Raw genomic sequence first — 11,435 nt, 5'->3', positions numbered from 1 at the left:
GCTTTGTGAAGGTCAAAGGTTGCTAATTATGCACGTTTGGGTTTTAAACGATGAATATGCATTTTTATCGGGTCAACGATGACGTCAACCAAAACATGGCGTGATGAGTAAGCAGCCGATCGACAGAAAAATACAAACGTGAAAGTTTTTTTGATTGCGGAAGTTTTGTGTCGTTCTCGGAAGTTGATTTAATTTATTTATCCTTTGGTCAGCGCATACTGAACATTGTTGTAGAGTAACAAATATCACATAACGACAGTTTATCAGCCATTGTTGTATGCTGTTGTTGGACATATGGTTTTATTTTAAAAAGTGAATCGGTAAGTCATCGAAAGTGAATTTAATTTTTTTTTACATTTAAAATAATAAATAAATTTTAGTTTTATTTATGTATGGTTTGATTAAATCTGCCTCGTTTGTGTGTGTTAATGCACTAAGGAGTTTGGTATAAATATTACAACCATATGAGTTTGTACATGATTATTGGTAGTATGTGGATAATCTTCAAGTTCAAGTTCAACAAGTGTAAAAATGGAAAGCATTGAATTGATTGTTAACTTAACATAGGCCAAACTCTGACTGTCAAAAGAGTGTCATGTGATGATGCGATTCATACTTCTTGCGAATGCAAGGCAAATTTTGACGTTACATATTTTTTCCGCACTACTTCTAGAAACTATTATACAGCTCAACCGCTCATGGGGGAGTTCTAGAAGTATTTGTGCACCAAATGTTCCGCAGAGCTGTTGCAAATTATTTGTTGTGAAGTTGACGTCAAAATTTGTATACAATCGCATTCAAAGGTTATGACCCGGGCTTTATGTGTGCAATAAAATTCATCCATCATATGACCATGGACGCTAGAGGTAGAGACTACCTCCATGACTGAGCAAATAATCACATTCATAATAAATCATAATCGTTGATTTGTCATTCATCGACGAAGTTGCCACATCAAAATTCGCCACTTTTTATTAATATTAATGATACTGTGGAAATATTTTATTAGCCCCATAAATCGTGCCAAACACGACGTTAGTCTCCTTGAACCAGTGTTCATCATTTGATGGGGCTAGAACTAGAAATAAATGAACTTTAACCTTGTGGTGAATTTGCGTGTTTAACAACCAACAAAATTTTCTGTTTACTATCAGGTGAGAGCAGCAGGGACTCAATGATGTCTCAGGCATCACTTTCACAGCTTGAAGTCATTCACATGCTGCCCCGCCCGGATGAACTCAACATGACCCAGAGTCCCGGCAGTTATGGTAATGTTACTACGGTAACAGATGGAGAAACAACAGCAAATCAAGTTACCATGGCAATGGATGTGACAACAATCACAGAAGCTCCAGTTTCGTTAGAACATTGCCTTTGGATACTCTATGCAGAATTCGGCACATCTAAGTACGTGTAAAACTACCTTGGTTCAATGTCATCAGCCGTCGATTTCACCATACTCTTAGGATTAATCTTAGGACTTAGGTTGAGTCCAAACCCTGCACTGTAGAATGCAGACCTTAAGATTGATCCTAAATTAACTCGTCCTAAACTCGAGGTAGGATTAATCCTAGCGTTTCGTGAAATCGGCTGCAGGGTGGCAGGGTGTACTTTTGATTATCACTCCAAAAGTTAATGACCATAAAAACTTACTTGGTAAAGAGCACCTGTAAGAGAAAGCGGTAGTTTTTCACAAAAACATTTGAATCTGAGGAAAGCCTCCATGGCCTGCATACACCTCCAGGCCTGATACATAATGTTCAATTACAACAGATTGATGTAATGCTTTCATATTTAACGTTTTACAATCTTTGTTCTGACCTTGCTCTGACAGTGTGCGGATATGGGACGTTGCCCTCCTTGTTCCCAACTCTCTGTTCCTCCTGTTTCTCATCTTCAAAGGCAAAATAGCCGTCGCTAAACTACGACAGACGAGCAGTGCTGTGTTCTTTGCATTTTATGCTATGGTGAGTTAAAGAATTAACACAGGCTAGGGAGGCAAATGTCCCTGTGCCCTCGTCATGTGCCTTGGTGCCCCTTGAAATGTTCCAGTGGAGATTTTAGTTGCCATATATGAAAAAACCGCCTTGCCCTTACGGCAACCAAGTATCAACAGGCCTGATACTTCATGGAGGCAACAAAGGCGCTTGCCTCCATGCCCCCTGGTCATTGCCTTGATGCCCTTGAAATGCTCTAGTAGAAATTTTCCTTATAGAAATGTACAACTTCCTTATAGGGTGCCCTTACAAAGGAGAAAATGCCTTGGTGCCCTTGCCCTTTCAAAAACAAAGCATACAGGCCTATAGGCCTTTATCAAGATATTGAAAGTTCAAATATTGAAAGTTCAACCAGGGTCCAATTTTGATCCCTGTGCAGCATATTTTTTGGTCATGTTTGTAATAAATTGTTTTGGTTTTGCTATTTAGGTTTTGACAGTAGCCATCATCAGTGTAGCCAGGGCTGTTGTGTCAATGATGGTCAATGCTTCAACAGAAAGTGGTGATATTACCGACACGGTCAGTATCTAGAACAATTGATATACCGTCTTTTAAAACTCTCTATTTTAAGGTAAAAGTCATTACATTTGTCTTATAGACCTTTATCATGGTGCGGCCATCTTGAATTTTCTCCCATTCAACCTCGGTGTAAGCAAACCAAGGCTGGAAGGAAAAATAGTTTGGTTCCTTTTTCGTACAGTGAATATCAGCATTCATTGCTGTTACTCAATACAGGGAATATGACCTAGATGGTGGCATGATGAAGTCTTAAATCGGATTCTGGCAGTAATGCTTTTCCAGATTCAAATTTGGGGGCATAACAACTGATATCATCACATTACTTCTAAAGTGAAATGTTTCTCAAAATGCTATTCAATGCTGCTATAGGCTTCTTACAAAAAAGTTTGTATTGCCGTTAATTTTAACAAGTATAAGTCATGGAGGCCCGCTACTGTACTGGTCCAACCATGATCCTTATTAGGGTTATCTATGTAACCATTGTGTAGTCAAACAGAGAGATAACATGTACAGGAAACGCCAACATCCTGTCATCTGTGAGCCATTCATGTTATTGTGTGATGGGAGGTTGTTCAAGATCTGGACAGAAGTTAAAAAGAGACAAAGGGCACTGCCCTCGGTAGAAAGTGCCCAGCAACGGTGCTGTTTCACTTGTTGTGCCACATTCTCAGTTGTGATTGTTTCATTCAATTCATTTTAATGGGTTTTTTTTTGTTTAAATCTATTCAAATCGCTGCCAGCAGCAGAATTATTTGAACGATTACATTATTGAAAGTTGGCAAGCTTCATGTAAATGGAGCTTAAAATCTTGTACAGAAGTTAAATATTCAAAATTCATTGGGCATTGCTCACCGTAGAAACTGCCTCTCATTGGTGCTAACTGTCTAAAATGTATGCTTGTTGAGCCACTATCTCAACTGTGATTGTTCGGTATACTGAAGTGGCATGCTATGAGGAGATACTGTCTAAAGAGATCCTGTCTTGAAATTCTAAATAATTTTATTTTCAACGATGGAATGTGTTAATTTAAATAAAATGTGTGTTTTTTTTGGTGAGAAAATAGAACTGGCTGTTGCAAACTCACTGCTTACAGCTACGGCTAGATCAGCGCGTCTGTCAGTGTTGAAGAATGGCAGACGCGCGCGCCCTAGCCGTAGCTGCAGCCGTAGTCGCCAATTCAGACACGGCCTATTGGTATAAATGTTTAAAAAAATAGTTAATGGCCTGACATATTGACCCAAGTAGAGTCTTTCTCAAAGGCTAAATGACAAAACAACAAACAAACAGATATACCGGTGTAACAGAAGCAGTCAATTGGATAGAAATGAACAAGAGACAGAAAGCACGCAGAAAAAGCAAGGGATGAACAATGAGGAAGGAGTAGTAGAGGGAAGTTGCTCAGATATTTTTCACTACTTTGGAGATTTTATTTTTTCTTGTGTTTGTTTTTCTGTGGATGTCTCACAGGTTCTATGGATCATCGTCAAGTTTTTCCTGATATCTATTGAGTTAAGTGTGATTATCTTTGGGCTCTGTTCCAGCATCGTTGACAGTAAAATCATCATTAAAAGGATTCTCATGGTCACGTCAACCATTGCGCTGGCCTACTCGGTTACACAGGTAATTAAATAGTGTTATGTTTTTCTCCAAATTAAATAAGTTGTGCTCTTTGGTCTACTTCGCTAGCAGTGAGGACACTATTCCCAGAAGCTCATTGGAATCTGTAACTGTAGTGTTTGGCAAAGGTAGAAATGCCATCATTTCAATGTACCTCCTTTTTTGGCCTCTGAAAGCACACAAGTTTGTACAACAATGGTGTTTTTTCTTTCATAATTCTCTCGAAACTTCATTCATTCTCGATCAAAGAGTCTAAATGTTCACAGATTTGTGATTCACATAATGTTAGAATACAAGTGAAAATAACCAAACATGTCCAGTGCCTTTAAGAATGAGACTAAAGCCTGGTTCATACTAAATAAGAATGCTATACATATTTGATGGAATTTGACGTCACAACCCTCCCTTTGCAGCAAGTATTTGCAAGTGAGTTGAGCAGAGTTGAACTGCTGCAAATTATTTGTTACGTATTTTTGACGTCAACAAAATATGGATCAGGCTTAAAACAGTGCTGTTTTGTTTTCTTCATCCAGGGTGTTCTAGAGATCAAGTTTCCTGATAAACATTTTGTAGCACCTGATAAATATGACATCTACGCTCACGGTGGGATGATCTTCTGGTGTATCAGCTCCTCAGTATTTGCCTTGGTGAGTCCACAACTCTCAAAATCAAAATCAATCCATGTGTACAAATTTATTTCGGATACAAAAAATAGATTTTGGCACTGAAAGAGTTGTAAACTTCAATATGTTAGTACTCAGTAGAGTTGAAAGATATTTATTATCAGACTCAAAGTAAACATTTGAGCTTTTTGTTCTTTTGTCACTCAAGATGATACATAGTGAGGTATTATTCATTCATAGTTAAGACAGTTTATTCATTCTGATTGGTCGAGAGGCTATCATTGGGAGGTGTTTTGATCGAATAAATCCATGTGTACCAGTGTCGACTTCATGTCGACTTCGTCTCAGTAAAATTATCAAGAACCAGGCCTCGGCGGGTTTAAACCACTAGTTGAAAACTTCTTCACCACACATTGATTCCCTTACAAATATTCAATTAAAAAACACAAGATTGCCGGACTTGTAATTACGGGTTGTGAGACTTGAACTCAACATTTCAAGCTTCTTCTTATGAGAAAATAGATGTTGAATGGAAAACACCCAGACCAATTGACACTTGTCCTATCTTGAGTTTACTGGCCCGACACTAAAACTACTGGCCTCTCAGGTCTATGGTCTCTAGCGTAATAGTCCAGCCCTGATGGTGATAACGTTGATTGTGTCTTTTTTCATATTTACACAGGCATATTTCACAGTGTTGGTTCTTCCATGTACAAGAATTCAATATGTTATACAACTCCCTGGTGAGTGCATGTACAGGGCCCAAGTTCATAGCGCTGATTAAGCAAAAAGTTTGCTTAAGCACGAAAACAGCTCGCTTATTTTACACATGTTACTGGCCAAAATTTCATGCCATGTACATTGCTTGTGACTAATATTTAGCTGTTGTTTACTTAGCATAACAATTGAGTGGAGTCTTAGCCGGTAATCTGATTTTACACAGCAACGATTTTTTTGCTTAAGCAAATATTTTTGCTGAAGCAGCTCTATGAAATTGGGCCCTGGTGTTAAACAAAAACACAGATTATGAATGTTAAAGGGAAGGTGTGCGTTTTATTATCACTCTCAAAATTAATGGCAGAAAAAACTTTTGGTTAGAAGCCTGCAGCAGTTTTCGGTAGTATAAAGAATCTTGAGAAAAGTAATGTGGTTATATAAAAAGATGTTTGAGTTTTTATTCCGCAAAGGTTCAGATTATGTAATCTGTTAAGGCTTTTCTCATGTTTTTGCAAATACTTTAAAAGGCAGCGGACACTATTGGTAATTACTCAAAATAATTATTAGCATAAAACCTTACTTGGTAACGAGTAATGGGTAGAAGTTGATGGTATAAAACATTGTGAGAAACAGCTCCCTCTATAGTACTGTAGTTTTTCTAGAAAGAAGTAATTTTCAACAAATTTGATTTCGAGACCTCAGATTTAGAATTTGAGGTCTCGAAATCAAGCATCTAAAAGCACACTACTTCGTATGACAAGGGAGTTTTTTTCTTTCACTATTATCTCTTAACTTCGACGACCGATTGAGCTCAAATTTTCACAGGTTTGTTATTTTGTGCATATGTTGAGATACACCAACTGTGAAGGCTAGTCTTTGACAATTACAAATAGTGTCCATTGTCTTTAATATAAGTATGATATTCTTTCTACTTGGGTCTGATTTCCGATTTGTTTTGTCCTTGGGAAAAATCAGAAATGTTGTGATGAAAAGGCCTGACAAGTGTAATAAAGTATATGTGTACTTGTTGGTCAGCCCTTGTCCTTTCAAAGGACCAAATATCCTGCCTAGTTTTACTATCTCTGCAATTGTTTGATTCATTTAAAGCTCTCTCTTACTTAATGTGTATTCTGACTTGGGATTTGTGTTTTTATTTCCACAGTCAAGAAGTCTTTTTACAGTTACGTGGCATTTCTAGCCTTATTAAATCTGATTCAAGCTGTTGCAAGTGGCCTGGTGTATAGCGGAGCTAAACCTGCTATATGGTAAGCTATCTCAGTGTCTTCTAACAAACGGAAATTACGGGTTCAAATTTGGCGGGAAAATCAACCAGACCTCACAATCTTTAGTATGAGATTTTATTTAATAGACCAGAACCAAAATGAAAATACGCCTTAGAATCACAATGAGAACTGTTTCGTTTGAACATGATTTCACAATGACTAGAACAAATATTGTCGTCTAGTTACTGAATCACAATTTCTTGATTTGTGTAATTCATAATCGTAGACGTTTTAAACCAATGTTTGTTTGAGAGAGATTGGCTGTTCCCAACTTGGTGTTTATATCCCTTTTGTGGAATTTTCCCGAGTTCCCTTGATGGGAAGATCATTCAAACAAACAAACAAACATACGAACAAACACTGACAAAATTTATCTGTTCTGTTTTATGGGTGATACTCGGCAAGTTTGAAAGATACTTGTGAGACTCAAAACACTTGAACATCATTCTTTGCAGGCAAAGTTGCCAGTTCCAGCCAACATGTCACAACCGATTTGGGTTGCTCTAACTGGTACCCAACTTGCTGCTCAACAATTTCTAAGCAGTATCTCCTGCTGGACTTCTTCTTAAACTTGCACCCTTATGAGTGTCTGGATGGTTTTTGTTTTAAGTGTGTTTGTTTCGTTTCTGCAAAAGAGGTTCAGCAGCAGTTTATTTTCTCTTTCTAAAGACCTGGCCCACTGCAGCGAAAACGAGAACCACAACAATAACGATGCAAAGGGAATGCATTCTGTTGGTTGAATGAGAGTGTGCGTACTCGTGATCGTTATCGTTTTCGTGATCGTTATCGTTTTCGTTATTGCTGCAGTGTGACTCGGTCTTAAGGCTAATCAACCTTTGTAAATGCTAACTTACTATGTTATCTTATCCTGTACAGTGTTGTAGATGCCACCTCATACATCTATTTCTCTATTTTTGCGCCGTTAATCTACCTGACATTCCTACACAAGTTTTTTAGGTGAGTACAGCTAATGATTGATTGAAGACCATGTCATAATGGCCCTTTCTTGTCATGTTAGGATGATGTGGAGTTAAAAGATGTTGTCATCATTGCCCCCAATGTTCACCTTCATACCCATTAACTGAAATGTTTGTCTGCACTTTAAACACTGTTTTATTTTTTTATTGTTTACATCCAAGATGGTTGAATTGGTTAATATTTTTATCGTTCATTGTCATGCGCCTTTGAACTGGTTTGCCTGGAATTGACGCACTTTAAATACATTTTTATTATTATTATTATTAATAAGTTTGTCTCATTTATCTTTTACTTTTCGTACTTTCAGTTAATAAAAAATAACTATCCCTTGTTCTTAATTTGTATGCACTCTTGCACTCCAGTGACTCCTCCTATCCCCCTATATTTCTCCAGAGAATTTCATTTTTGGTGTTCTATCTTTTTCCCCATTTTCTACAGACTCATAAAAAGGAAGAAAAAAAGGAATTCTTCATTAACGTTCTTTTTTGAATTGATTTCTTGTTCTCTATTAGAAAGTTCAAGCAGCCCCTACTTCTATCGTACAACAACCCGGCCGAGGAGGCAGAGGACGAGGCGCACCATCTCCCCCATTCCTACTCAACGAACAGTAAGGAAGAACCAATCAGCATCAGCCCAGCTATGTACAACAGCACAGAGTTCGGCCAATCGCCCAATGTGACCTTTGGCCCCCTTGTCATCGGTAACCCTATGGATCACTCTACGATACAGGCAGGGGTACCAGTCAGTCAACAACCAAGTATCAACTACTTGGAGTAAATCAAGTTAAGTTGTGGCTATATATTTGCATAGGGGATGAATTAGTTTATCAAATTTATGTTGGCGCATATATTGGCACAGTAAGAAACAACATGAGAAAATTACACACAAAAAGTTTAAGAAAAAGTACACCAGAATAATATTGATTACTGCTTGTTTTGGCCACTGGGCGATTTTCAAACACTAGGTGGCAGCAGGCTTACCAGGTAAATTACTGAAGTGGTACAGGTGGTTGTGGAGTTTGATTTTCTCTTAAACTGTGGCAAACTTTACCAAAATCTCAGCTTTGTTTCAGTTCTCAATGATGTACGTACACTTTTGAAATAGATAAACCAGCGTGTTCCAGCACTTTCAATATTAGAAAATATAGCCAAGCTCATCCACTCTTGCCTTAATTTTCAAGAATAGCCGGGTCCAAATGGAATTGTGATTGTAGCCACAATATTGAAATTTGGCTGGTCTACCTAGCCATAGCTACTCACCTTAACTTAAAAGCCATTAATTTCACTCTGATCATGATTTGACAAGTTAATAATGACATACTGTCATGAAAACTACTGGATCACACACATGCATGTAATAACATTATAAAGTCACATCGAGATTGTTATCATATCACCAGCTGTGCCTAGTGGAATATCAATTACTCATTGTTATCATAGCCATCTTGTATGGGTATTATTTTTTTCGTTTTAGTGTAAAGTAAAAAAGTTACAGGTACTATACAGGACTGGTTAAGGATAAACAAAAACACTGTTTAGTTTTACTCTGAAATACATTACTTTACAGTGTGAACTTACTGTACTGAAATTGTGTCAGAAAAGATATGTTGGTGTGTCTGGATGTGGGGAGAAAAATGAAAGTTTTGAAAGATTGGCACACACTTTGTTCCACGGCCCACCGTATTATAAGTTATCACACAAGCGCGAGTGGAATACGGAAAAATATAGCGCTTCAGTTTCACGCGCAACGCGCAAAGTTAAAAAGTTCAGAATGTTATTTCGAGATGAACAGCTTGCACGCGCACAAAGTTTAGAGTGTAATTTTTGCATTGTCCGTATATATGCGGAGCATGACGCATTGGTTATATAGGTTTTTATACCACCCTCCAGTTCGAGCGCGTACTGGAAGATAAAAAACAATGGAGGAAAAGTGGGAATGGGGCAACTTGGAATGATACATTAAGCAGGCTACTATAGTAGTATCGATAATGTATAACCATGGAGGTAGTAACTGAATGGTTCGATACATCATAGATTCGCACGGGGTCATTGTGGGCACAAAACCCAGCCTATGTTACTGTCACAGGTCTGGCATTTCATCTTCTAGATGGCAAGGTTCAGATTGGCCACTTGTTTGTTGAAACTGACCAGGGAAATCCTATAATATGTATTGTAATTAATTTGTCAAACATAAGGATGCTCAAAATTGTTGCTGTTTCCTTGCCGCCGCCCCCCCCCCAAAAAAAAAAAAAAAAGAAAAAAAAAAAAGAGAAATGATAAAGTCTAGTTCACTCACTGGAAATACACTTCAGATTTATAGTTTAGAATGCTTTGCTGCATGTTTCTTTTGATTCTTGCCAATAATTTTTTTGCTTGTTTTATAAATGCTATAAAAACAGTCAGCCAGGCAAGATATTCTGTTCCTGTCAGGGCAAGAAAGTTTTATTCCTTTGTAAAGGGCACCTTTATGAGGAACATTTTAAATTTTAATTTGTACTGAACATTTCACAGGACACTGAGGGCAAAGACTAGAGGTACTGGGGCAGTTGCCACCATCAAAGGCACTGGACACATTTGGTAATTGTCAAAGACCAGTATTCTCACTTGGTGTATCATGGCACAATATGGAGAAAGTTAACAAAGCTTGGAAAATTTGGACTCAATTGGTCATCAAAGTTGTAAAAAAAAAAATGAAAGACAAAACACCCTTGTGGCAAGAAATGGATGCTTTCAGATGCCTAAAAAAAGGCTGCATATCTGAAGTTTTTTAACATTTGAGTGAGAAATTACCTCTTATTCAAAAAATATGTTACTTCAAAGGGAGACGTTTCTCACAATGTTTATACAATCAACAGCTCTCCATTGCTAACTTAACTACCAAAGTTTTTGATAACAACTATTTTGAGTAAGTACCAATAGTGTCCAGTGCCTTTAATTAAGGGCCTGGTTGACACACAGGTGTTGGCTTTTTCTATAAGGCATTATTTGGGGGTAGTTGCAAACGAAAATGTAAAAAAATGCAAAAGTAGAAGGTAGCCAATGATAGCATCTGTTACTTTGCTTCTATGAAAAATAAAATAAAAACTTATTTGAACCATCGGCCAAAATATATCAGAGCACCCTTTTGTGTTTTTCTTAGAACTAGTAATTTTTTTGTTTATTTTTTATTTAAGTATAAATGTTTATGTTATGACAATGCACATAGTTTAGAATGATTTGAGAAAGGATAGATTTGTATTTATGTATATTTATTATATTTGTAGATAGTTGTACAAAGAGGCTGACAAAGTGAAGATGAGGCATTTAAACAAAAAGATAGTATTTAGTTTGTAATAATAGGTGAAGAAGACTGCATCTATTTCATAGGATGGTAAATACCAGTATTGTTTTGTTTGTTTGTTGGGGGTGTTGATAGGTTGTTTGTTTTCTCCATTTATATAGGCCTTTCTATTGGTGGTAAACAAACTGTGCTGGTTGGGCATGGACGGCCGAGTGCAAGGAAAACATTAAATCGCGTTAACAGATGTTGTGACCAAATTCAACATTTCTGAAAACTTTCAGTAAAAACAAAATAGATCTCATGATTGGTTCCAACAAATCTAACACTGCCTTTAACTATTTGTGTAACATTGTTACACACTCCGGCTGTCTGTTTTTACTTTGCATGTATGGCTTCCCATAGACAGTATTTCAACCTTGGCT

The 11,435-nt window shown here is 37.3% G+C and overlaps 1 protein-coding gene across 1 annotated transcript; it reads left to right on the top strand.

Moving 5' to 3' along the window:
* Nucleotides 1–95: 95 nt before the first annotated feature.
* Nucleotides 96–10,014, top strand: LOC139954487 (transmembrane protein adipocyte-associated 1 homolog). Its single transcript, XM_071954302.1, has 10 exons — nt 96–320; nt 1,155–1,407; nt 1,835–1,967; nt 2,427–2,516; nt 3,984–4,136; nt 4,667–4,780; nt 5,439–5,499; nt 6,636–6,738; nt 7,633–7,713; nt 8,247–10,014. The coding sequence occupies exons 2-10, from the start codon at nt 1,175–1,177 to the stop codon at nt 8,509–8,511; spliced, it is 1,233 nt and encodes a 410-aa protein (XP_071810403.1). The 5' UTR covers nt 96–320; nt 1,155–1,174; the 3' UTR covers nt 8,512–10,014.
* The last annotated feature ends 1,421 nt before the right edge of the window (nt 10,015–11,435 follow it).

The sequence above is a fragment of the Asterias amurensis genome, chromosome 2 (genome assembly GCF_032118995.1).
Source record: "Asterias amurensis chromosome 2, ASM3211899v1".
NCBI lineage: Eukaryota > Metazoa > Echinodermata > Asteroidea > Forcipulatida > Asteriidae > Asterias > Asterias amurensis.
Note: the sequence above shows the minus strand (reverse complement) of the source record. Positions and strands in the feature narration are given on the sequence as shown.

Coding starts and splice junctions, on each gene's coding strand:
- LOC139954487 (XM_071954302.1), top strand. CDS start 1,175: ATGATGTCTCAGGCATCACTTTCACAGCTTGAAGTCATTCACATGCTG. Junction 4,137..4,666: donor TGGCCTACTCGGTTACACAG/GTAATTAAATAG, acceptor TTCTTCATCCAG/GGTGTTCTAGAGATCAAGTT. Junction 6,739..7,632: donor GGAGCTAAACCTGCTATATG/GTAAGCTATCTC, acceptor TATCCTGTACAG/TGTTGTAGATGCCACCTCAT.